Source organism: Myxine glutinosa, chromosome 5, assembly GCF_964187855.1.
Source record: "Myxine glutinosa chromosome 5, kmMyxGlut1.1, whole genome shotgun sequence".
NCBI classification, from domain to species: domain Eukaryota; kingdom Metazoa; phylum Chordata; class Myxini; order Myxiniformes; family Myxinidae; genus Myxine; species Myxine glutinosa.
This window is the reverse complement of record NC_136265.1, coordinates 96,436,850-96,462,327: the sequence shown is the minus strand read 5'-3', so window position 1 is coordinate 96,462,327 and position 25,478 is coordinate 96,436,850. Positions and strand designations below refer to the sequence as shown.

Sequence of the window (25,478 nt, the reverse complement as noted above, 5' to 3'; positions counted from 1 at the left end):
CCTTCCCCTTTCTGAGTAAAAAGTCCAAAGCACTCCACAAAAGAGCCACACCCTCATCAGCTTCCTGTTTCTCTCTTGCCCCACAGCCAATCACAGGCTTTAAATTCATGGGTTGAACCACGTAAGTCAAACTCAGGTGTGGTGAAGAAGAAGAAGAAGAGCGGAAAAGACATCACAACCATCTTACTAATATGAAAATACGCATTGCGTAGAGTGAGAGCTTCATCGACAATGGTCAGTCGCAATCGGTAATGGGTTGTTGGTTTGTTGTATAATAACTGAAACCGGTGCAGCTGATGGAAAACTCAAATCGGTGTACCTGGCTTAAATGAAGTTGGTGGAGCTGGCGGAAAACTGAAGTCGGTGTAGCTGGCGGGAAACTGAAGCCGGTGTCGTGTAACTGGTGGAAAAAATAAGTGGGTGTAGCTGGCGTAAATGATGAGCGGTTTCAAATTCAATATCCGCTCTGTGAAGTACTGCATTGTAATTTATTGATTTTAATCACCAGGTGAAAATAATTTATCGGTCGCGCCAGACCAAGCAAGATCACGTGAGCAAGATGGCGGATCATGGAAGGGACAAGATGGTGGATCATGGAAGGGACATTTGAAATGATAACATGAAATTTTGTTCCCAAGGGAATGGGGAATGACAGTGAAATTTTGAATGGATTTACATATACATGCAATTGCCATAGAGGTTCGCTTACGAAGCTCTCTCTAATTCACCAAATGTCCGTCCGTTCGAAGGTACCGCAAAAACGGCTGAACCGATCACAACGATATTTTGGGTGGGTAATCCTGAGATCCCCTGGAGTAAAATAGGCTATATTGTTTTTCCAATTTCAGCTAGGGCCTCCAGCATTCTCAGGTTTGGACTCCCACATAACGTTCGCAGCGACGGCGAGCAACAACATGGCGGCTGTAAGATTAACGTGTATGTACATCTGATTACTTGATAAACGCACCAGAGAAAACAAATCGTTTGGGCAATGTGCTCTCCAATATTCAATGTGTTCATGGTTTGAATTACGTAACGTAACGTTTGTGACGCTGTTTTCATTGTGACGATGTTTGTGTGCAAGGTAGTGTTTGACGTTACGGTGTGAACGTGATTTCGTAATGTTTTTCGTTTTTATTTTCGTAATCGTTTAATGAACGTATAATGTTTAATGAACGTTTAATGAGCGTAAGAATAATGTTTAATGATCATTAAATGAATGAATGAATGTAATGAATGTAATGAATAATGCCATGGCGTCGTGTTGGCGGCAGTGACAATATAACAATGTTTGCCAAGAACTTCAAAGAGAGAAAAAGAACTTTTATCAGAATGTCGTCTATCCTGAAGTTCTGAGCTGAAGAAGAGGTACAAAATCATTCCATTTTTTTTCCTAAAGAAAGGCGTACAGTCGATATCACGATTAGAAACACGATGGAATAATATTAACCGATATGAACAGTGATGTGGTTTAAAAAAAATTGAATTCTAAAAATACTGTTTAGATTTTGATGATTTGCGTGTGATATTTATGTATGATGATATGTATGTATGTATGTATGTATGTATAGGTATGAGTGTGTGTATGTATGTATGAGTGTATATGTATGCATGTATAGGTATGAGTGTGTGTATGTATGTATGTGTGTGTGCATGCATGAGTGTATATGTATGTATGTGTGTGTATATGTATGTATATGTATGTATATGTGTGTATGTGGAAGTGTATATGTATGTAGGAGTGTGCATGTGTATGTGTGTATACTGACGCATGTATGTGTATACACATGGGGTGTACTTACTTTTTCACGTGACTGTATGTGTGTATGGGGCAGCTGTTTCAGCTATATCAGGGAGTGACAACCCTGCCCCATGCAAGTCGCGGCTCAGCTGGCTCCGGCTGACAGTACCTGGGTTATGAGACCCTTGTCCAGGGTAATGGATCCCCACTGCCTTGTGGGGGAAGCGTCTTTAGGTTAAGGCTACGAGAAGGACATTCAGATATTAAACTGCACCTGTAGGTCAGCCTGGGCAGCGCTACAACGTGGATAAATGTGCCCATGAAAGTAATTGGGGGCCCGAAAATGAAGATTTTAATCACCAGGAACACGACAACATCAGTCACAAACATCAATGCAGCGACGAATTCACTCACGACTTTTTAGGTTGTAACCTATCTCATTTAACAAGTTTGTCAAATAAACTTCAGCAGGTTACAAATAGGTAGTGTGCTCCGACACTAACCCTAACAACCCTACCCGAACAACTAACCCTAAACCTAACAACTAACCCTAACCGAGTTGTTAGGGTTAGGAAGGGGGTTGGCTGTGAACACGCTCAAAACAGTTTTGTCCAGTGGGTGTGCACAGGATGGAATCCGACCGGTCAGTTGCGTCGCAAGTCCTCAGAGGGTGAGAGCTTGGTTTCACTGAACAATGCAGATGAATCCATGTCCACAAATCAAGCTGATCGACGTTAAATTATTTAACTGCATGATGTTAAGGACCACACATACTTGGCAACAGGGTGAGGAGAGACAGTGAAGGAATAGGCATGTTGCTGTCTCAATGCGGTGAGCGAGGAGATGCCTGCTTGGAAGTCGTCTCTGAAGCAAGGCAATATAGATTCATCGAGAACCGCCCAGTCGATAAGAGCGAACCACTTTGGGTGAATTTGGTTCTTTAGTCAGGGCTTTGGTGTCGCGGAACCAGTCCTGACTCACATGCAGCACTCGCAATTCCACCTTTGCTGGATGAGCTGGATTTTAAAATGCATGGATGTCACCAACAGCAGAGTCAGAGTTGAGCGTTGAAAGAACCTTCTCCACATTCTGAGGTGCAAATCACACAGAATGCAGGAGCAGTTGGGGAAGAGAAGGTGATTGGGGATACAGGATTTAGAAGCAAACACAGAATTGAGGCCTTCATCCTTCTGACAAGTGGAATAGGCTGTGGTGCCATTTGAAGAAAGGGAAGGGGGTGGAGGAGGAGCATACACCGGAGGACAGGCTAATCAGGCACCATCAAGGTTTCGAGGCGACAAGCTTGAAATTTCATTATTGAGGTTGGACAGATGTCCTTTTCTGACAATGTGGAACCAAAAAAAGGGGAACTAAAAAAAAAAACAGAAGCATTTCACACATTGTACATTTCCATGGGTGTTTAAATAAAAAATAAATTCTCTTTTTAAGGCCCTTTTCCCTGCTAGAGCGGGGGTTAGCCTTGCGGGCACCATGACAATCATCATGGTTCCCTTCTTGAGGCAATGTTTTCCTGGCCGAATGCTCTTCCTGACGCCAACCCTTAAGTCGCCTCTTCCGACACAAGGTGCACCTATTCTAAACCGGGGCACACATGGGTGTTTACCATTGTGAATTTTAATATGTCTTTTGAGCACAAATGAGTGAATGATGTTCTCAAACTGTGCATTTGTATGAAATGTTCCCCATTGTGTATTCCCATGTATATTTTAAGAGTGGATGGATGAACGAAAGACTTTCCACAAATTGTGCATTTCTGCAGGCGTTCTCTTGTTGGTTGTTATCTCCATATGTGGGTTTTTGGAGGTGGGAGGAAGTTCTCCTGGAACTCAAAATCTCCACCTCCTTTTTCGGTGAAGGATCATTTTTTCATGAACCGGATTGGGAAACCCCCTTCTCATAGCTTCATTTCAAGGGGTCTTTTTTGAATCTTCACTGAACCTCTGACAGCCGCCACTTGCAGCTCGTTTGTAGTTATTTTCCCCGGAATGCATGTTGATTGATCAACAAAGATTTTCCTGATCATCCCTGTTGCTCCGACTATCACTGGTACAATTTCAGCTTTCTTCAATTTCCAAGTTATCTTGACCTCATTTGTCAGATCCTGGTGTTTGATCATTTTCCTGGTTTCTGAAGCACTTAGTCCAAAACCAATGGGAACTGAACGCTCAATCACCAAAACGGACTTTTCCTCTTTGTGTTTGAGCACAATGTCAGAATCTCCATTGTGAATCACCATGTGCCTTTTAAGATGAGATGACCGATTAAAATATTTCCCACAAATTGTGCATTTGAATGGGCGAAGTTCTCCATTGTGAATTCCCACGTGTGATTTAAAGTTGGATGACTGATTAAAAGATTTTACACAAGTTGTACATACATATGGGCGGTCTCCATTGTGAATTGTCATGTGTGTTTTCAAGCTGAATGAAAGACAGAAGGACTTTCCACAACTTGTGCATTTGTATGGGCGCCCACCATTGTGAATTATCATGTGTGATTTGAGGTGGGATGAATGATTAAAAGATTTCCGACAAGTTGTGCATTTATATGGGCGTACACCATTGTGTATTATCATGTGCCTTGTAAGGTGGGAAGATTGTTTGAAAGATTTTCCACAATTTGTGCATTGATATGGGCGTTCACCATTGTGTATTATCATGTGCCTTGTAAGGTGGGATAACTGTTTAAAATCGTTTCCACAATTTATACATTTGAATGGGCGTTCTCCAATGTGAACTGTCATGTGCCTTTGAAGGACGGATGAATGACTGAAGGATTTTCCACAATTTCTGCATTTGTATTGATGTTCACCTTTCTTTCCTTTGAGAATCTTGTGAAAAGTATTCTGTGCAAACATTTCCTCATTCGGTTTGTCTTGTTTGTAAAAAGTCCTCTGGTCGATCTCACTTGGCGAGTCCTGCGGACATGTGTCTGCGCAGCTCATAAATGTAGGTGCAGTCTCCATTGTAGTTTCCGTGGATTCACCTGTAAATACAGCATCACATGACCTGTAAAAAGAAATCAGATTCTGTTCAATACTTGTAATATCATTCCAACAAACATACCAAAGTCTAACATGTATGTACCGGTATGTATTTGTTTCACTGCAGAAAAGTTTAAAAAACATTATTGATGTAAATATACAGTACAGTACTGTTCAAATGTTTGGGGGTTTTCACAATGTTGTTGTGGTTTTGGAATACCCTGGGAATATTCATCTGTAAATACAACATCACATGACCTGTAAAAAGAAATCAGATTCACATGACCTGACAGACGTACCCAAACATGTACATATGTATTTGTTCCACTACAGAAAAAAAAAAATATATATTCAACTATGTAAATATACAGTCCTTTGTGCAAAAGTTTGGGTTTTTCCATGATATTCATACTTTAGTGTAAATTCATGCAATTAATTATCAATGATAAGTCAATGTGTTTATCTAATATATAAAAGGAGCTCGGTCGTTTTGTGTGCCTGTGTCCATGTGTCCGTGTGTGCATCCGGCGGTCAACAATTGTCTTAATCAAGCATTAACAGCACTCCCCACACAATCGGCAGCGTTATCGATCAGATGCTGGCAATCTGCAAACAGTGTGATGTAGTGTAGGTGACAAATATATATGTATACATATATATATATACATACATATACATATATATATATATATATATATATATATATATATATATATATATATATATATATATATATATATATATATACATACATATATATATATATATATATATATATATATATATCCATACTGTACATATATATATATATATATATATATACATACTGTACATATATATATATATATACATACTGTACATATATATATATATATATATATACATACATACATATATATATATATATATATATATATATATATATATATATCTACATACATATATATATATATATATATATATATATATATATATATATATATATATATATACATATATATATATATATATATATATATATATATATATATATATATATATATATATATATACATACATACATATATATATATATATAAAAAAAATAAAATATATATATATATATATATATATATACATACATATATATATATATATATATATATATATATATATATATATACATACATATATATACATACATATATATATATATATATATATATATATATACATACATATATATACATACATATATATATATATATATATATATATATATATACATACATATATATATATATATATATATATATATACATATATATATACATACATATATATTGTTGCGGATATGGCATTTGGCCTCCATATCCGCTTGTAAATATTCCCCTATTTCCCCAATACTCCCCAACTATCCCCAATCCCCCATTCTCTAGTCCCATTGCCTGTAAATAACACTCTGTAGAACCGACCTTCCCCTTTTTCCCCCATTAAATGTCGTGCCCAGGTCCACCGCATCTCACGTAGACAACTTTCGGACATCTTGCTAGTTATTCTTAGTCTATGTCAGTTAAGGACTCGTTTCCATTAATTCTGACTCTTCGTTGCACCAGAATGTGATTGTATGGCACCAGTAGTGAGTTAAGGACCTCCCCATACCTCCTCCCATCTTCCCCATGAAACAACAACAACAACAACAACTACAACAACAACTACAACAACAGAGGGGGGCGGCGCGGCGCGGGGAGTGTGCGTCCTCACTCCGGCTTGGTTAGCCGCCATTGCCCATGCGCTCCACGGGGTTACCACGAAGGGGCTGGCTGTCAGCTCCTCGTCAGGGGCGGAGCCCGGTAACCCCCCGCAGCCAGTGAGAAGCGGCGGGCCGATTCCATCTGGGGCGGAGCTAACGAGCCGAGGGCGTGTCACTCCCCGCCGGATATGCGCAGCCACATACCGGACGTGAGGTCAGATGCGCCCCCAGCTTGGAAAGACAAGTCGCGACCTCCGAGCGCTGAGCGACCTCCCCGCATCTTTGGACCGGACCGGGTCGATTTTGCCCCTGAGCCAAGGTGCACCTTGAGCCATCCAAGACCTGCCCCTCCTTGCCATCAATCCCCGTGTGAGTCAGTTTTGTCCCGTTTATCTGTGGTCTGTCGGGAATAAGATAAGTGTGTCTAAGTGCCTATCTTTCTATGCTGTCCCTCTCATCCCTGTAATCTAACCTTCCGCAATATTATAACCTCCTCCGGAGGTCTTGAGAACCGTACCCCTGGTGTCGTGTCATTTTAAACCCAGCCGTTGTGTCCTTTCCTCAATTGATTTAGCGTAGCGCGACTCGGCCAAGGTTCGAGTATAATCGGGTAACTTGTGCGAACACGGCAGCCATTCCGCTCGGCCCATCATAACATCTAAGTCGTGTCCGTAACAATTGGTGTCAGGAGTGTCGGATTCGGACCTGGGACTAAATTCATTTAGCCCAAATTTTGGAACACCAATTGTACCATTAGGGTAACAATTGGTGTCGAGGAGTGAGATTCGATCCGGAGCGCGTTTTACGCGCTCGAAATTATAACGGCGAAATTTGATTGTGTTTTACAAAATATAAAAACCCGAATTTTGAAAGTCGCGCTATGGCAGACCAAGTCGGCTGGGGTCCGGTAGAGGAGAGTGAGGCAGGGTCGGTCCAGGACCAAATTGAGGGACGTGAGGAGAGCGAAGCAGTGAGGGTAGCAGACGCACAAAATAGCGTCGTTGCGCCCGACGTTGCGGGCGCGCAAAATGGCGCCTCGCAAGAGCGCGCGGTAGCCGAGCCCGCTGTATCAACGGGCTTTAACATGCAGCCGATTGACATGCAGGCCCTCATTGCGCAGCTACAGGCAGCTGTACAGATGAGTATGGGGAGCCAAATTGAGCGATTGGGTGAGCGGTTGGGAAACCAAATTGTGGGAATGAGGGCTGATAGTGAGCGATTGGAGGGCCAAATGGGGGTAATGGGGAACCGGATGGATGCTCAGGGTGAGCGATTAGAGGGCCAAATGGGGGTAACGAGGGACGAAGCGAGGGGTACTGGTGAGGGATTAGACAATAATTTTAAGGGATTAGACAATAATTTTAAGGGATTAGACAAGAAATTTGGGAAATTAGACGATAGATTAGGGGAAATACAGGAGGGGTTAATGGGGGTAGAAAACAGAATGGCCGCTCAAGAGAATCAAATGGAAGGGATGCAAAAGGGGTTAGAGGGGTTAGAAAATAGTATGGAAGGCAAATTGAGGGACATGAGGGACCAAGCGGAAAGGGAAGTTAAACAAATGGGGCAGCAGATAGAGGGGGTCAGAATGGGGGTAGAAACCAAACTGGATGCTCACAGGGAGGAAATGGAGCAGATGAGGGTGGCATCTGGGCAGGAGATGCAAGTGATGGGAGAGGAGATCAGAAGAGGTGTGAGTGAGGAGGTCGGAGGAGTGCGCGAGGAGGTGAGGCACTGTAAGGAGCACATGGAGAAGGAGGTGAGAAATGGGACTGTAAAGTTACAAGGGGGCATAGAGGACCTGACGCAGGAGGTGGAGCAGCTGACGGTGGGACAGACGGAGTTAGTGGAGCAGGTACAAAGGAACACTGCGGTAATAGGAGGGTTAAAAGCGACACAAAATGACCTAAAAAAATGACTTGGTAGCGACGACGAGGGAATGTCAGAAGGTACGTGAGGGATTGACAACGAGGTTGGACGAGGTGATAGAGGTAATGGAGACGAAGGACCGGCAGGTGAGGACGCACATGGAAACGGTCAAGGTAGCCTTGGAGGACGAGCTTGAGGAGACGTACCGGGGAATAAAAGAGGTGAAGCAGAAATTAGAAGAAATGGAAGAAGGGATGAGCGAAATTAAGAAGCGACGGAGAGGGGATAAGAAAGAGATAAAAGAGGAGATAAAAGAATTGGTCCGAAGTCTGTGTTTGGATCGTGATGATGTGCTCATTAACCGGATGAGGGATTCGCAGGTGATGGAGGAGAAGCGAAGAGGAAGAGGACCCGGTGTAAGTGGTGACCAATATGGTCGTGCGTATGATGCGCCAGGGGATTTAAGAAGCTTGGGGGTCGAGATGGACCCGGGTGTTCGTGAGAGGCCGTTGGTGAAGTGTGCGACAGGTCTGGTGTGCGAAAAAGGAGGTGTGCGAGAAAGTCCGACTCTGGGGTGTGTGAGGAAAAAGTGCGTGCCAAGGAGTGAGGGTGCTGGCGAGAGTGAGTCGGTCGTAGCGCGTGTGCGAGGGAGCACATGGAAGCGCGGGGTGGTAAGTGTTACAGAGGGTGTGACGGGAGAGTGTGCGCAAGAGTGTGCGCGAGAAAGGTGTGTGACGGACGGGTGCATGGGGAAAGAGTGCGCTGTCAAAGGCAAGGAAGAATGCACACCTGTGGTGAGTGTTACAGAGGGTGTAACGGGAGAGTGTGCGCGAGAAAGGTGTGTGACGGACAGGTGCATGAGGAAAGAGTGCGCTGTCAAGAGTAAGGGTGAGTGCGCTGTCAAGAATGGAGGTGAGAGTAGTGAGAGTGACAAGGAGAGTGAGTTGGTTGTGACAGGTGAGCGAGGATGTACACCTGGGATGGAAGGATGCACACCTGGAATGGTAGAGCGTGAGTGGGAATGCACGCTGGAGTTGGTGGTGAGGCACGTGGTTGGGTGTGCGAATGAGAGCACACCTGTGATTGTCACAGAGGAGGTGACAGAGGAGGGGGCGCGAAGAGGTGTGTTGGTGAGGTGTGCGACCAACGAATGTGTGCCAAAGTGTTCGGTGGTCAGGTGTGTGACCAAGGCTGTGAGTGGAATGGGTGTACCTGGGTGTGTAAGGAAAGGTACGAGGAGCATGGAAACGGCTGGATGTGTGAGCAAGGAACGGGCTGCGGGGTGTAAGCGTCCAGGTGAAGCATCGACGGTAACCGGTTTAGAGGTTAGAGCGACTTTTAGCCGAATCGGGCCCTCGGTGCGTGCTGGGCCTCGCTTTGAACGGCCGCGTCCGTGCTCCACTAGGCGGAGCGGGCAGCCCGATAGAAAGGGTCGTCATGGCGACCACTTTTTGTTGAGGCAGTCCGGCAGGTCGAGATCGGGACATTGGATGGCTCCACGCCGAGATGGTGCGTGGGATCTCGGCCCGGGTAAGCCCCCGTCCCTGCACCGAGTGCCGGACGCATCCAGCCGCTGGCACAGAACAACCCGCATTCATGGCTTGGCTTTACGAAGCCGGGCTTTGGACAGGAATTGGCGCACCGAGAGGCATTAGTGAGTAGACTGGGTGATGAGGTTAGTGTTTTGGACCCAAAATTAGAGAAAAACAAAATTTGATGATTGGCAAGGGATTGGCAGTAGTGATTGGCAGATGATGGGTAGTGATTGGCAAATTTTTGATTTGTTGAAATTTGATGTGCAAAATTGGTAGTGAGCGATGGGCCCGGTGGGTAAGGCTGGCATCCCTGCCGCCCTTCCCATATGTGGGGGCAAATGCGCAATAGATTATGGGGTGTATGGCAGTGAAAACTAGCCCGGGTGGGTTAGGTTATATTGTAGGGATCTAGCGAAGATGACATTAGGTGACGTTAAGGTTAGTTAGTGACTGATACCTGTCGGGGGGACGCAGGTAGATTAGTGTGGATGATAATGACGAGGGAGCGCAATAGTTTAAAGGGACGACTGGGAAGCGCAAGTTTCAGAGGGGAGTAGTTAGATGAGATGATGCTGTGTGGTTGAGAATTGAACAGGTGTGCAACTGGACAGGTGTGTGGAGCAGTGTGTGAGTAGTGAGTGTTGTGAATCAGCGCGAATGCGCTTGGGGAGAGAAGGGTGCAGGTGGCACCAGGTGTGAGAGCACAGGTGTGCAGGTACAGGTGTGTGGAGAGAGTTGGAGTAAGTGGTACGGAGTGGTGTGCATGGTGCGAAGGTGTGAATGGGGGAAGAGTGGACCCCCATCACGGATACCCGGGGCGGGTAGTGTAAGTGTTAGGTAGAGGGTATAGGTAAATTGTGGTTGGATATTGGCATTTGTGGTGCGGTTGCAGAATGGTGTTGTGGATGGGTGCATTAGTGTTGTGGAAATGGCTGGGCGTGTAGCCTGTTAGTTTGTGTAGTTGGTTGGGCACTCCACCACTGTGAGGATGTCGGCCAGGTGAGGCCGCAGGTGGGCTCTGGGAGCCGGTAGAGTAGTGGATGGGGCCCGAGGATCCGGAGGACGGACCCGGGTAGCCCAGTGCCAGAGAGGGCACCGAGTGGGGAGAGTGCCAGAGGGCCTTCCCCAGGTAGTTAGGTTAGGGTAAGGAGCAGGTAAGCTCGGAGGCAACCGCAGTGGTGGAGGTGTGCAGGTGGGTAGACCCGCTGGGAGAGGTACACGCCACAGCCCAGAAATTGTGCGAGGGCACCGGGAGATGAATCGGGGGAGTGAGACCCCAAATTGAAAAGCACCACAGTTGGTCAATGGGAATTGGTTTTTAGAACCCATAGTGTAAGTTGGTCAATGGATTGGCAGGGAAAGACCCCGGGTAATGTAAAGTTGTTAAAGTCATTTAGGAAATAGTTAGGATTGATGAACCTGTCGCACCATACGCAGCCACTTACCTGTGGTGATGATGACTCCACACCTGTTTTCTTTGTTTTGTTGCAGGAAATGAGATTGCTGTGGATTGGTGAGACGCATCACGACGTGGATGAGACATTGGGGTGATTCCATCTCTCCCTCCTTAGGAGGGACTGATGATGAATTGGTAATGGCAAATTTTGATATTCAGTTGGAGATGGCAAATTTTGATGAGAGTTGAAAATGGCAAATTTGGTTGGTTAGGAGGGAGAGAAGACGAATTTGGTATATGGGAGGAACGGGGAAGACAGTAGGGATGTTTGTTGATTTGTAAAGTAGATGTTTATGGGTAGTGTTGTGTTGTGTGGATACAGTAAGGGGTAAGGGAGGGGCCATGTAGGTTACCTGGTGGGGGGGGGGGGCGTACGGTAGGAACGTACCTGTCTCACCTGTTTCCCATGTGCCCCCAGTGTGCATCATCTTATATTGCGTGCACTTTTGCGCCCTTACCACCTTACTCACTTGTCTTCTTCTTTTGTCTCCCACCTCCGAGGATCTGGCTTTGGGGCAGAGAGAGAGGAGAGAGAGGTGCTGGCTCCGCAGTTGTGGGCCTGCACTTTCGCTGCTTGCTGCCTGGATCGATACACCATATGGACCGCAATGTTGGTGGCCACCCACAATGGACCGCAGTTCTTTTGCGGCCAAGCACCACCCGTGGATGGACCTATGGGTCAACGTGGCACCTATGCCATACAGGTGAACCACTTTTAGTTGGCCCCCTGACGGCCACAATACAGAAATGGACGCGGTTGGCGCCTTTCTTTATTTTTAAAGAAGCCAGAAGGCCAAGTGCACCACACGAAAAGCAAGAGACACCTGCAGGGTTAGGGGTTGTTGTTTTTATTTTAATGAACAATGGTGACTGCACCGATTGGTGTTTGGGGTGGTGCTTTTGGTGCTGGGAAGGGGTGCTCTGCACATTATTAAAGGCCGTAAGGCCACAGAGCACTCGTGGGTTGGTGTATCGATGCTGGCATGCGTGCTCTCTCTATGCATAACATCTGCATGTGTTCCTCCAAAAACAGGTCCTGGATCGTAGTGTAAATATCAGCGTAGTCTTGTAAATAATGCTCCCTACCGGCTGTATGTTTAGTTTGCGAATTCTTTCCGCAATTCGGTTATCCTGTGGGTGTGTTTCTGTGAGGAGAAGGGTGCAACGTCGCAGGGGGACATATTTACTCATTTGTGAATATCTGTAAAACTGTCGCACTCAGGGTAGAGTTAATAGTAGAGGGAACTACATCTGAGTGCCACACTAAAATAGGTAAAAATTTATCGGGTCGGGACGCCCCGAGGGTAGAGAAGGGTGCAATGTTGCGGATATGGCATTTGGCCTCCATATCCGCTTGTAAATATTCCCCTATTTTTTTTTTTTTTTTTTTTTTTTTTTTTTTTGTATACAAGATCGAGGCTAGTGAAAGAGCGAACATTAATCACACAGAAAGACAAACCGACACATAAAACATAACATAGGGAGCGGTAGACAAGATGGGGAGAGAGGGGGAAGGACACAAACACAACATTTGAGAGCAGGGACCGAGAGACATGGAGACATCGAGAGATCTGAGAGAGGGTGAGGGCTTTGGGGGGGGGGGGGGGCGTGGGAAGGGGGCAGTGGGAGAGGTATAAAACATATGGACACTGCCAGGACTTCCAGGAAAGAAGTTGGAATTTCAAACAAGGTGGATCTGGGGTGAATTAGCGGGGGTAGAAAAGATCAAGGTTTTGGATGGGGGAAGATAAGAGATGGTGGTGAACAGCTGTTTTAAAGACCTGGAGGGAGGAGTGGGATTGAAGGGAGTGAGGGAGTTTGTTCCAGAGGCGGGAGAAAAGAGGAATGAAAGAGTGAAGGTGAGCGGAGAGCCGAGATTTCGGCAGTTTAACCATCAGAGGGTTGCTGGCAGATCTTGTGCGACCTGTAGGAATATTTGGGGGACAGAGCACAGAGAGAGCTGGGGGTGCAAGGCCGGAGAGGAGTCGGTAGAAGACAGAAAGACCACCTACCTGCCTGCGGTGAGTGAGTGAAAGGCCCTCAGAGATAGCTTCATCGCGGGAGATTCCAATAATTCTGAAAGCTTTGGTTTCAACAGCGTGAAGCCGAGCTAGGTGTGAGGCAGGAGCACCGGCCCATAGGGGAGAACAGTATTCCATTGAGCTGCGGATGAAAGCCTTGTATGTGGTGAGGAGCTCAGGTGTGCCGAGGAAGGACTTCGCACGACGGAGGATGCCCAGTCGGCGACTGGCTTTGGAGGCCAGCTTGGAAATGTGGTTTTCCCAAGAAAGATCATGGCAGATAGTGAGACCCAAAATCTTGAGCGACAGAACTTCTTGGAGAGGATTGTTGAGAAAGTAGATGGGAGGGTTGTCCAGTCGATCTTTTCGGAGAGACATAGTAAGAGTGTGAGATTTGTCAGGATTGAAAGACATGTTCCACTTGTTTGACCAGTCTGTGATTTTGTCCAGGTCTTCAGAGAGTGAGGAGGCAGCAGACTGCCGATCTGAGGGAAGAGGAATGGAGCGGCAGAGAGTGGAGTCATCAGCAAAGAGATAGAGAGGATTTTCGAGAGAGTCAGAGAGATCATTGATGAAGACCAGAAAAAGCACGGGGCCCAGAACACTGCCTTGGGGAACTCCAGCCTGAACAGGAAGAGGAGATGAGAGAAACCCATTCAGGGCCACACGTTGACGACGACTAGAGAGGAAGTCCGCCAGCCATGCGTGGAGATTTCCATGGATACCAAAGGAGGAGAGTTTGGTGAGCAGAGCCGGGTGCCAGACCGTGTCGAAGGCACGTGATATGTCGAGGGAGACAGCTCTAATTTCCTGTTTGGCATTGAGGACCTCCATCCATTGTTGAGACAGCAGAAGCAGCATGTCCAGAGTAGAGTGACCTGGTCTGAAACCAAATTGATGATCAGAGATCAAGCCATTGGAGAAGAGGAAAGATTTCATATCAGAAGCAATGATGGATTCCATGACTTTGCTGATAATTGGGAGAAGGCTGATTGGTCTGTAGTTGCTAGGATCTGTTTTTGCACCTTTTTTGTGCAAAGCGGTGATGTTGGCTGATTTCCAAGCAGATGGCAGTTGACCTTGAGCAAAAGAGAGGGTGAAGAGAACAGAGAGAGGGTGAGATAGAGCAGCAGAGCAGGATTTTAGGACCCGTGGGCTGATGCCGTCGGGTCCAGTTGCAGAATCAGAGTCGAGGGTTGACAGAAACTTTTCCACCTTGTCAGGAGGAAAGGACACGGAGTCCAGAAGCAGCAGGGTACGACTGGGTATGGTGGGTACAGAGAGGGATGGGTTTGGGACACAAGATTTAGAGGCAAACACAGAGTTGAGGCATTCAGCTTTTTCACGTGCGGAGTCAGCTGTGTAGCCGTTTGAGGTAAGGGAGGGGATGGAGGGGGAACAAACACCAGAAACGGATTTGACCAGACGCCACCAGGATTTGGAAGAGGGAGACAGATAAGAGAGTTCGGTCTTGAGAACGGAGATATATTGTTTCCTGGCTCTCCTGAGGGCGGACACACACTTGTTTCGGGCTTTGTGAAAGGAAATGAGATTTCCTTCCGTTGGATTTGCTTTCCAGGAGACGAAGGCAAGTTGTTTCTGGGCAACAGCCTCACCACAAGATTCCGTGTACCATGGACGGGAGGAAGGGTATGACAACTGAAGACGAGATGGGATAAATCTGTGCATGAGAGAGAGCAATTTACTTTGGAAGAATTCCCAGGATGAGTTGATGTCAGAGGTGGTAGAGATGGGAGACCAGTCCAGATGATTGATGGCTGCTTGAAGACCGTGCCAGTTGGCCTGAGTGAAATGCCAGACTCGTCGACGCTGAGCAGGCTCCCTGAGGATGGTCAGAGAGATGTCCACTTTAACAAGGACATGATCAGATGATCCGATCGGAGCAGAAGAAGAGCAGCAGACATTTTCAGGGAAGTTAGTCATAACCAAGTCCAGAAGAGAAGATGTTCCGTTGACTGAGATCCGGGTCGGGAAATTGACAGATTGTGTCAGTCCCAGTGAGTCGCAGAAGTCCTTTGCTGAGGAGCCATGGCTGGTGAGAGAGGTACCCACACCCAGCCAACTGGCATGATGACAGTTGAAATCACCACATATGAGGAAGAGAGAGTTGGGATGAGTAGATAGAAGTTGGTCCATATCATCAGACAGCGAGATGTAGATGGAGTCATCACTGTTTGGTGGACGGTACAACACACATATGAACAAGAGGTGGGAGCGAAGGGGAAGCCGTAGCCAGAGGTATTCCTGGGGGTGAGGTGGAGAGAGTGCAGTGCAGGGCGAGTGAGGAAGAGAGTTTTTGATAAAGATAGCAACCCCGCCTCCAGGACGAGGCTCAGGTCTATCATACCGGAGGAGGGAGTAGCCCGGGAGAGATACTATGGAATCGGAGACATCATAAAGGAGGAAAGTTTCTGTTAAGCAGATCACGTCTGGTTTGACAGAAGCAACCTGTATGGAGAGATCAGTTAAGTTTGAACGAAGGCCCCGGATGTTTGAGGTCCATACCGTTAATGAAGAGGAAGGGGGAGCATCAGATACAGAACAGGGGGGAGGAGAGGTAGGGTAAGATGTGGAAGAGGTGGAAGAGGTAGGGAGAGCTGTTGAAGGTGTGTCAGAGATTTCAGAATAGCTCGGAGAAAGGGAAGGATGGGGCGGACAAAAGGTTTGATGGTGATTGGGTGAGCCACAATGAGGTGTTATTTGAGGAGGGGGAAGAGCGAGGCAGAAGGTTGGGGGAGATGGAGGTGAGAGTTTGAAGGGGGAAGAAGCGGGGAGGACGCTTTGAGGAGGGGGAGTGAGAGGGGGGAAATTGAGAAGCAATGAGGGTGGGGAGATTTGAAGGGGAGGGGTGAGGGGGGAGTTTGGGAGGGAAGGGACAAGGGGAGGGATTTGAAAGGGATGGGATATGGGGGAGATTTGGAGGGGAGGAGTGAGGCAGGAGTCTAGGAGGGGAGGGGCGAGGGGGCGTTTTGGCGGGGAGGGGTGAGGGGGTAGTTTAGGAGGGAGGGGGCAAGGGGGGAGATTTGAAAGGGATGGGTGATGGGGAAGATTTGGAGGGGAGGGGTGATGGGGAAGATTTGGAGGGGAGGGGTTATGGGGAAGATTTGGAGGGGAGGGGTGAGATTGGATTTTTGAAAGTGTACGATTTATGGGAAACGAACATTTATTGCAAAACGAGTTTCTTGTGACCTTCGAGTTAAAAATACGTTTAAGGACGCTGGATGGAGGATGGAGTGCAGGAGAGTTTAGGGAATGTAGAAAAAAGGCACTATAGGAGATGGATATTTTTTTTGGGATGAATTGATTTGGTGAGCAAGTCGAAAGCAGCCTTTTAAAGAAGAAGAAGAAAAAGGTGTTATAAAATATGACGGAATACATAACTTCAGGGGAAAGTGTAAACATTGAAGGTTAATGAGTGAAAACTATCTGGGGAAATGGGGGAGAAACACGTGGTCGAAGAACGAACGAACGAATAAGAATGAATAAACGAATGAGAACAGAGAAGGAAATGTTTTTTTGTTTTTTTTTTTGAGTTGAGATTTACACAAGGAAGTAGGCTATGGGTGAAAAGACTGGGAATACAGAGAACGAAAGTTATTGGATCACAAACGACGGACCACTGAGAGAAAAACAAAGCCTCAAGGTTGTACAGTGCACACTGTACATGGCCTTGCTCGTGACACGGCAAACAGACGATCAATTTATGAATTGATCATAAATTTCCTCTCTATTTCCCCAATACTCCCCAACTATCCCCAATCCCCCATTCCCTAGTCCCATTGCCTGTAAATAACACTCTGTAGAACCGACCTTCCCCTTTTCCCCCCATTAAATGTCGTGCCCAGGTCCACCGCATCTCACGTAGACAACTTTCGGACATCTTGCTAGTTATTCTTAGTCTATGTCAGTTAAGGACTCGTTTCCATTAATTCTGACTCTTTGTTGCACCAGAATGTGATTGTATGGCACCAGTAGTGAGTTTAGGACCTCCCCATACCTCCTCCCATCTTCCCCATGAAACAACAACAACAACAACTACAACAACAACTACAACAACAGAGGGGGGCGGCGCGGCGCGGGGAGTATGCGTCCTCACTGCGGCGTGGTTAGCCGCCATTGCCCATGAGCTCCACGGGGTTACCACGAAGGGGCCGGCTGTCAGCTCCTCGTCAGGGGCGGAGCCGGTAACCCCCCCGCACCCAATAAGAAGGGCGGACCGATTCCATCTGGGGCGGAGCTAACTAGCCGAGGGCTTGTCACTCCCCGCCGGATATACGCAGCGACTTACCGGACGTGACGTGAGATGCGCCCCGAGCTTGAAAAAGAGACAAGTCGCGACCTCGAGCGCTGAGAGAGACCTCCCACATCTCTGGACCGGACCGGGTCGATTCTGTCCTTGAGCCAAGAGTGCACCTTGAGCCATCGACCACCCGCCTTCCTTGCCATCAATCCCCGTGTGAGTCAGTTTTGTCCCGTTTATCTGTCGTCTGTCAGGGCTAATATAAGACTGTGTCTAAGTGCCTATCTTCCTATGCTGTCCCTCTCATTCCTGTAATCTAACCTTCCGCCATATTATAACCTCCTCCGGAGGTCTTGAGAACCGTATCCCTGGTGTCGTGTCCTTTTAATCCCAGCCGTTGTGTCCTTTTCCTTCATTGATCTAGCGTAGCGCGACTCGGCCAAGGTTCGAGTATAATCGGGTAAACGTGCAGACGCGGTCATACCAAACCGCTCGGTAAACCAACATCCACAACCGCGTCTGTAACAATTGGTGTCAGGAGTGTCGGATTCGGACCTGGGACTAAATTTATTAGGCCCAAATTTTGGAACATCAATTGTACCACTAGGGTAACAATTGGTGTTGGGAGGTAGAATTCGATCCGGAGCGCGTTTCCCGCGCTCGAAATTATAACGGCGAAATTCGATTGTGTTTTACCAAATATAAAAACCCGAATTTTGAAAGTCGCGCTATGGCAGACCAAGTCGGCTGGGGTCCGGTAGGGGAGAGTGAGGCAGGGTCGGTCCAGGACCAAATTGAGGGACGTGAGGAGAGCGAAGCAGTGAGGGTAGCAGACGCACAAAATAGCGTCGTTGCGCCCGACGTAGCGGGCGCGCAAAATGGCGCCTCGCTGGTCACCGCGCCCGCGACCGTGGCAGTGCCCCTGGTGGATTCGAACCTTTTCCTCCTGCAAATGAGGGCCCTTATGGAACAAATGGGTGAGCAATTGGGAGACCAAATTAGAGGTTTGAAAAGCAGTATGGGACAAATGGGGAACCGGATGGAGGCTCAGAATGAGCAATTGGGGGTAATGGGGAACCGGATGGATGCTCAGGGTGAGCGATTGGAGGGCAAAATAGGGGTAATGGGAAACGAAATGGGGGTAATGAAGGACGAAGCGAGGCGTACCGGAGAGGGGTTAGACAATAATTTTAAGGGATTAGACGAGAAATTTGGGAAATTAGACAATAGATTAGGGGAAATACAGGAGGGGTTAATGGGGGTAGAAAACAGAATGGCTGCTCAAGAGAATCAAATGGAAGGGATGCAAAAGGGGTTAGAGGGGTTAGAAAACAGGATGGAAGGCAAATTGAGGGACATGAGGGACCAAGCGGAAAGGGAAGTTAACCAAATGGGGCAGCAGATAGAGGGGGTCAGAATGGGGGTAGAAACCAAACTGGATGCTCACAGGGGGGAAATGGAGCAGATGAGGGTGGCATCTGGGCAGGAGATGCAAGTGATGGGAGAGGAGATCAGAAGAGGTGTGAGTGAGGAGGTCGGAGGAGTGCGCGAGGAGGTGAGGCACTGTAAGGAGCACATGGAGAAGGAGGTGAGAAAGGGGACTGTAAAGTTACAAGGGGGCATAGAGGACCTGACGCAGGAAGTAGAACAACTGACAGAGGGACAAAAAGGACTAACGGAGCAGGTTCAAAGGAACACTGCGGTATTAGGAGGGTTAAAAGCGACACAGAAAGAACTAAAAGATGACTTGATAGCGACGAAGAGGGAATGTCAGATGGTACGTGAGGGATTGACAACGAGGTTGGACGAGGTGATAGAGGTAATGGAGACGAAGGACCGGCAGGTGAGGACGCACATGGAAACGGTCAAGGTAGCCTTGGAGGACGAGCTTGAGGAGACGTACCGGGGAATAAAAGAGGTGAAGCAGAAACTAGAAGAAGTGGAAGAAGGGGTGAGCGAAATTAAGAAGCGACGGAGAGGGGATAAGAAAGAGATAAAAGAGGAGATAAAAGAATTGGTCCAAAGTCTGTGTTTGGATCGTGATGATGTGCTCATTAACCGGATGAGGGATTCGCAGGTGATGGAGGAGAAGCGAAGAGGAAGAGGACCCGGTGTAAGTGGTGACCAATATGGTCGTGCGTATGATGCGCCAGGGGATTTAAGAAGCTTGGGGGTCGAGATGGACCCGGGTGTTCGTGAGAGGCCGTTGGTGAAGTGTGCGACAGGTCTGGTGTGCGAAAAAGGAGGTGTGCAAGAAAGTCCGACTCTGGGGTGTGTGAGGAAAAAGTGCGTGCCAAGGAGTGAGTGTGCTGGCGAGAGTGAGTCGGTCGTAGCGCGTGTGCGAGGGAGCACGTGGAAGCGCCGTGTGGTGAGTGTTACAGAGGGTGTGACGGGAGAGTGTGCGCAAGAGTGTGCGCGAGAAAGGTGTGTGACGGACAGGTGCATGAGGAAAGAGTGCGCTGTCAGAAGTAAGGAAGTGTGTCCACCTGTGGTGAGTGTTACAGAGGGTGTAACGGGAGAGTGTGCGCGAGAAAGGTGTGTGACGGACAGGTGCATGGGGAAAGAGTGTGCTGTCAAGAGTAAGGGTGAGTGCGTTGTCAAGAGTGGTGGTGAGAGTAGTGAGAGTGACAAGGAGCGTGAGTTGGTTGTGACAGGTGAGCGAGGATGTACACCTGGGATGGAAGGATGCACACCTGGAATGGTAGAGCGTGAGTGGGAATGCACGCTGGAATTGGTGGTGAGGCACGTGGTTGGGTGTGCGAATGAGGGCACACCTGTGATTGTCACAGAGGAGGTGACCGAGGAGGGGGCGCGAAGAGGTGTGTTGGTGAGGTGTGCTACCAACGAATGTGTGCCAAGGTGTTCGGTGGCCAGGTGTGTGACCAAGGCTGTGAGTGGAATGAGGGTACCTGGGTGTGTAAGGAAAGGTACGAGGAGCATGGGCACGGCTGGATGTGTGAGCAAGGAACGGGCTGCGGGGTGTAAGCGTCCAGGTGAAGCATCGACGGTAACCGGTTTAGAGGTTAGAGCGACTTTTAGCCGAATCGGGCCCACGGTGCGTGCTGGGCCTCGCTTTGAACGGCCGTGTCCGTGCTCCACTAGGCGGAGCGGGCAGCCCGATAGAAAGGGTCGTCATGGCGACCACTTTTTGTTGAGGCAGTCCGGCAGGTCGAGATCGGGACATTGGATGGCTCCACGCCGAGATGGTGCGTGGAATCTCGGCCCGGGTAAGCCCCCGTCCCTGCACCGAGTGCCGGACGCATCCAGCCGCTGGCACAGAACAACCCGCATTCATGGCTTGGCTTTAGGAAGCCGGGCTTTGGACAGGAATTGGCGCACCGAGAGGTATTAGTGAGTAGACTGTGTGATGAGGATAGTGTTTTGGCCCCAAAATTAGAGAAAAACAAAATTTGATGATTGGCAAGGGATTGGCAGATGATGGGTAGTGATTGGCAAATTTTTGATTTGTGGAAATTTGATGTGCAAAATTGGTAGTGAGCGATGGGCCCGGTGGGTAAGGGTGGCATCCCTGCCACCCTTCCCATGTGGGGGCAAAGGAGCAATAGCTTATGGGGTGTATGGCAGTGAAAACTAGCCCGGGTGGGTTAGGTTATATTGTAGGGATCTAGCGAGGATGACAGTAAGTAACGTTAAGTTTAGTTAGTGACTGATACCTGTAGTGGGGACGCAGGTAGATTAGTATGGATGATAATGACGTGGGAGCGCAATAGTTTAAAGGGACGACTAGGAAGCGCAAGTTTCAGAGGGGAGTAGTTAGCTGAGATGATGCCGTGTGTGTGAGAATTGAATAGGTGTGATTGAACAGGTGTGATTGCACAGGTGTGCAACTGGACAGGTGTGTGGAGCAGTGTGTGAGTAATGAGTGTTGTGGATCAGCACGAATGCGCTTGGGGAGAGAAGGGTGCAGGTGGCACCAGGTGTGAGAGCACAGGTGTGCAGGTACAGGTGTGTGGAGAGAGTTGGAGTAAGTGGTACGGAGTGGTGTGCATGGTGTGAAGGTGTGGATGGGGGAAGAGTGGACCCCTTTCACGAGTACCCGGGGCGGGTAGTGTAAGTGTTAGGTAGAGGGTATAGGTAAATTGTGGTTGGATATTGGCATCTGTGGTGCGGTTGCAGAATGGTGTTGTGAATGGGTGCATTAGTGTTGTGGAAATGGCTGGGCGTGTAGCCTGTTAGTGTGTGTAGTTGGTTGGGCACTCCACCACTGTGAGGATGTCGGCCAGGTGAGGCCGCAGGTGGGCTCTGGGAGCCGGTAGTTGTGAGTGGGTGCCTGAGGATCCCGGGTGTGGATCGGGCAGCCCAGTGCCAGAGAGGGCACCGAGTGGGGAGAGCGCCAGAGGGCCTTCCCCAGATAGTTAGGTTAGGGTAAGGAGCAGGTAAGCTCGGAGGCAACTGCAGTGGTGGAGGTGTGCAGGTGGGTAGACCCGCTGGGAGAGGTACACGCCACAGCCCAGAAATTGTGCGAGGGCACCGGGAGATGAATCGGGGGAGTGAGACCCCAAATTGAAAAGCACCACAGTTTGGCCAATGGGAACTGGTTTTTAGAACCCATAGTGTAAGAGGGCCAATGGTTTGGCCGGAGAAAGACCCCGGGTAGTGTAAAGTTGTTAAAGTCATTTAGGAAATAGTTAGGATTGATGAACCTGTCGCACCATACGCAGCCACTTACCTGTGGTGATGATGATGACTTCACACCTGTGTTTTCTTTGTTTTGGTGCAGGAAATGAGAATTGCTGTGAGGATTTGTGAGACGCATCACGACGTGGATGAGACATTGGGGTGATTCCATCTCTCCCTCCCTAGGAGGGACTGATGATGAATTGGTGATAGCAAATTATGATGTTGAGTTGGAGATGGCAAATTTTGATGAGAGTTGAAAATGGCAAATTTGATTGGTTAGGAGGGAGAGAAGACGAATTTGGTTTATGGGAGGAACGGGGAAGACAGTAGGGATGTTTGTTGATTTGTAAAGTAGATGTTTATGAGTAGTGTTGTGTTTTGTGGATACAGTAAGGGGTAAGGGAGGGGCCATGTAGGTTACCTGGTTGGGGGGGGGGGGGGGGGGGAGCGTACGGTAGGAACGTACCTGTCTCACCTGGTTCCCATGTGCCCCTAGTGTGCATTACCTTGTGTTGCGTGCACTTTTGCGCCCTTACCACCTTACTCACTTGTCTGCTTCTTTTGTCTCCCACCTCCGAGGATCTGGTTTTGGGGCAGAGAGAGAGGAGAGAGAGGTGCTGGCTACGCAGTTGTGGGCCTGCACTTTCGCTGCTTGCTGCCTGGATCGATACACCATATGGACCGCAATTTTGGTGGCCACCCACAATGGACCGCAGTTCTTTTGCGGCCAAGCACCACCCGTGGATGGACCTATGGGTCAACGTGGCACCTATGCCATACAAGGTGAACCACTTATAGTTGCCCCCCTGACGGCCACAATACAGAAATGGACGCGGTTGGCGCCTTTCTTTATTTTTTTGAAAGAGGCAAGAACACCAAGTGCACCACATGAAGGCAAGACCAGCGGCAGAACATCGGCCGGCTGCGACACCACCGGTGATTTATAAACACTTTATTGGTGCACCGGATGGTGCTGACTGTGTGATGGGGTGGTGCTTTTGGTGCTGGGAAGGGGTGCTCTGCACATTATTAAAGGCCGTAAGGCCACAGAGCACTCGTGGGTTGGTATATCGATGCTGGCATGCGTGCTCTCTCTATGCATAACATCTGCATGTGTTCCTCCAAAAACAGGTCCTGGATCGTAGTGTAAATATCAGCGTAGTCTTGTAAATAATGCTCCCTACCGGCTGTATGTTTAGTTTGCGAATTCTTTCCGCGATTCGGTTATCCTGTGGGCGTGTTTCTGTGAGGAGAAGGGTGCAACGTCGCAGGGGGACATATTTACTCATTTGTGAATATCTGTAAAACTGTCGCACTCAGGGTAGAGTTAATAGTAGAGGGAACTACATCTGAGTGGCACACTAAAATAGGTAAAAATTTATCGGGTCGGGACGCCCCGAGGGTAGAGAAGGGTGCAATGTTGCGGATATGGCATTTGGCCTCCATATCCGCTTGTAAATATTCCCCTATTTCCCCAATACTCCCCAACTATCCCCAATCCCCCATTCCCTAGTCCCATTGCCTGTAAATAACACTCTGTAGAACCGACCTTCCCCTTTTTCCCCCATTAAATGTCATGCCCAGGTCCACCGCATCTCACGTAGACAACTTTCGGACATCTTGCTAGTTATTCTTAGTCTATGTCAGTTAAGGACTCGTTTCCATTAATTCTGACTCTTCGTTGCACCAGAATGTGATTGTATGGCACCAGTAGTGAGTTTAGGACCTCCCCTTACCTCCTCCCATCTTCCCCATGAAACAACAACTACAACAACAACAACAACTACAACAACAACAACAACAACTACAACTACAACAACAGAGGAGATTTGGGGCGGCGCGGCGCGGGGAGTGTGCGTCCTCACTGCGGCGTGGTTAGCCGCCATTGCCCATGCGCTCCACGGGGTTACCACGAAGGGGCCGGCTGTCAGCTCCTCGTCAGGGGCGGAGCCGGTAACCCCCCCGCACCCAATAAGAAGGGCGGACCGATTCCATCTGGGGCGGAGCTAACTAGCCGAGGGCGTGTCACTCCCCGCCGGATATACGCAGCGACTTACCGGACGTGACGTGAGATGCGCCCCGAGCTTGAAGAAGAGACAAGTCGCGACCTCGAGCGCTGAGAGAGACCTCCCACATCTCTGGACCGGACCGGGTCGATTCTGTCCTTGAGCCAAGAGTGCACCTTGAGCCATCGACCACCCGCCTTCCTTGCCATCAATCCCCGTGTGAGTCAGTTTTGTCCCGTTTATCTGTCGTCTGTCGGGGCTAATATAAGACTGTGTCTAAGTGCCTATCTTCCTATGCTGTCCCTCTCATTCCTGTAATCTAACCTTCCGCCATATTATAACCTCCTCCGGAGGTCTTGAGAACCATATCCCTGGTGTCGTGTCCTTTTAATCCCAGCCGTTGTGTCCTTTTCCTTCATTGATCTAGTGTAGCGCGACTCGGCCAAGGTTCGAGTATAATCGGGTAAACGTGCAGGCGCGGTCATACCAAACCGCTCGGTAAACCAACATCCACAACCGCGTCTGTAACAATATATATATATATATATATATATATATATATATATATATATATATATATATATATACATACATATAGATATATATATATAGATATATATATCGATCAGTAAGTTTGTTGTTTTACAAACCTCTGTTATAAGCTGAAGTATAACTCGTTATTTGTAGTTATTTGAGAAGTTCGCTTCGCCACTATACTTCAAATGAGAATGCACGCTTCCTTTCCTTGCTAGCGGCAAGTCTGTTAAAACCTCACGGTCGCTTTTGAAACATGTTTTACGAGCCACGGCCAGGAATGCAGGCAAGGTGTGAACTGTAACCTCTATACGTGGGATTCATGAGTTTTGTATACACAGACCTTTCCCTGGTAAGACTATTATAAACATTAATTGTATTTCGTGTGGCAGAATGCTTGACGTTTACTGCTCTGGATTAAGTCTAAATTGAGAATGCTCGCTGAAAGTGGATCCAAAGGTGAATCTAAAGGCCTGGGACTCCTCATGCACACTTTATGGTCCCTTTGTAAATCGAAATGTAAACTCCCTCGCGTGAATTACAGCTTTTGGTCATCCTGGAGTTTTGAAAGGACATCTGGCCCACGAGATAACAAGCTCTTGCTTCACTCCCCCGAGGCAACAGGAACGGACGTCGGTGGGGGGAATTAGCCCATTTAGGGATACCGGTGGGAGGACC

At 48.0% G+C, this 25,478-nt stretch overlaps 1 protein-coding gene across 2 annotated transcripts in view; it reads right to left on the bottom strand.

The window, feature by feature from the left end:
- Positions 1-2,076: 2,076 nt before the first annotated feature.
- Positions 2,077-25,478, bottom strand: part of LOC144891990 (uncharacterized) — a 67,479-nt gene continuing 44,077 nt past the window's right edge. For both annotated transcript variants that reach the window (XM_078777148.1, XM_078777149.1), the window contains one exon: positions 2,077-4,747. In XM_078777148.1, the coding sequence (XP_078633274.1) occupies positions 3,657-4,747 (1,091 nt within the window). In that variant the 3' untranslated portion in view covers positions 2,077-3,656. The remainder of the gene's footprint in view (positions 4,748-25,478) is intronic.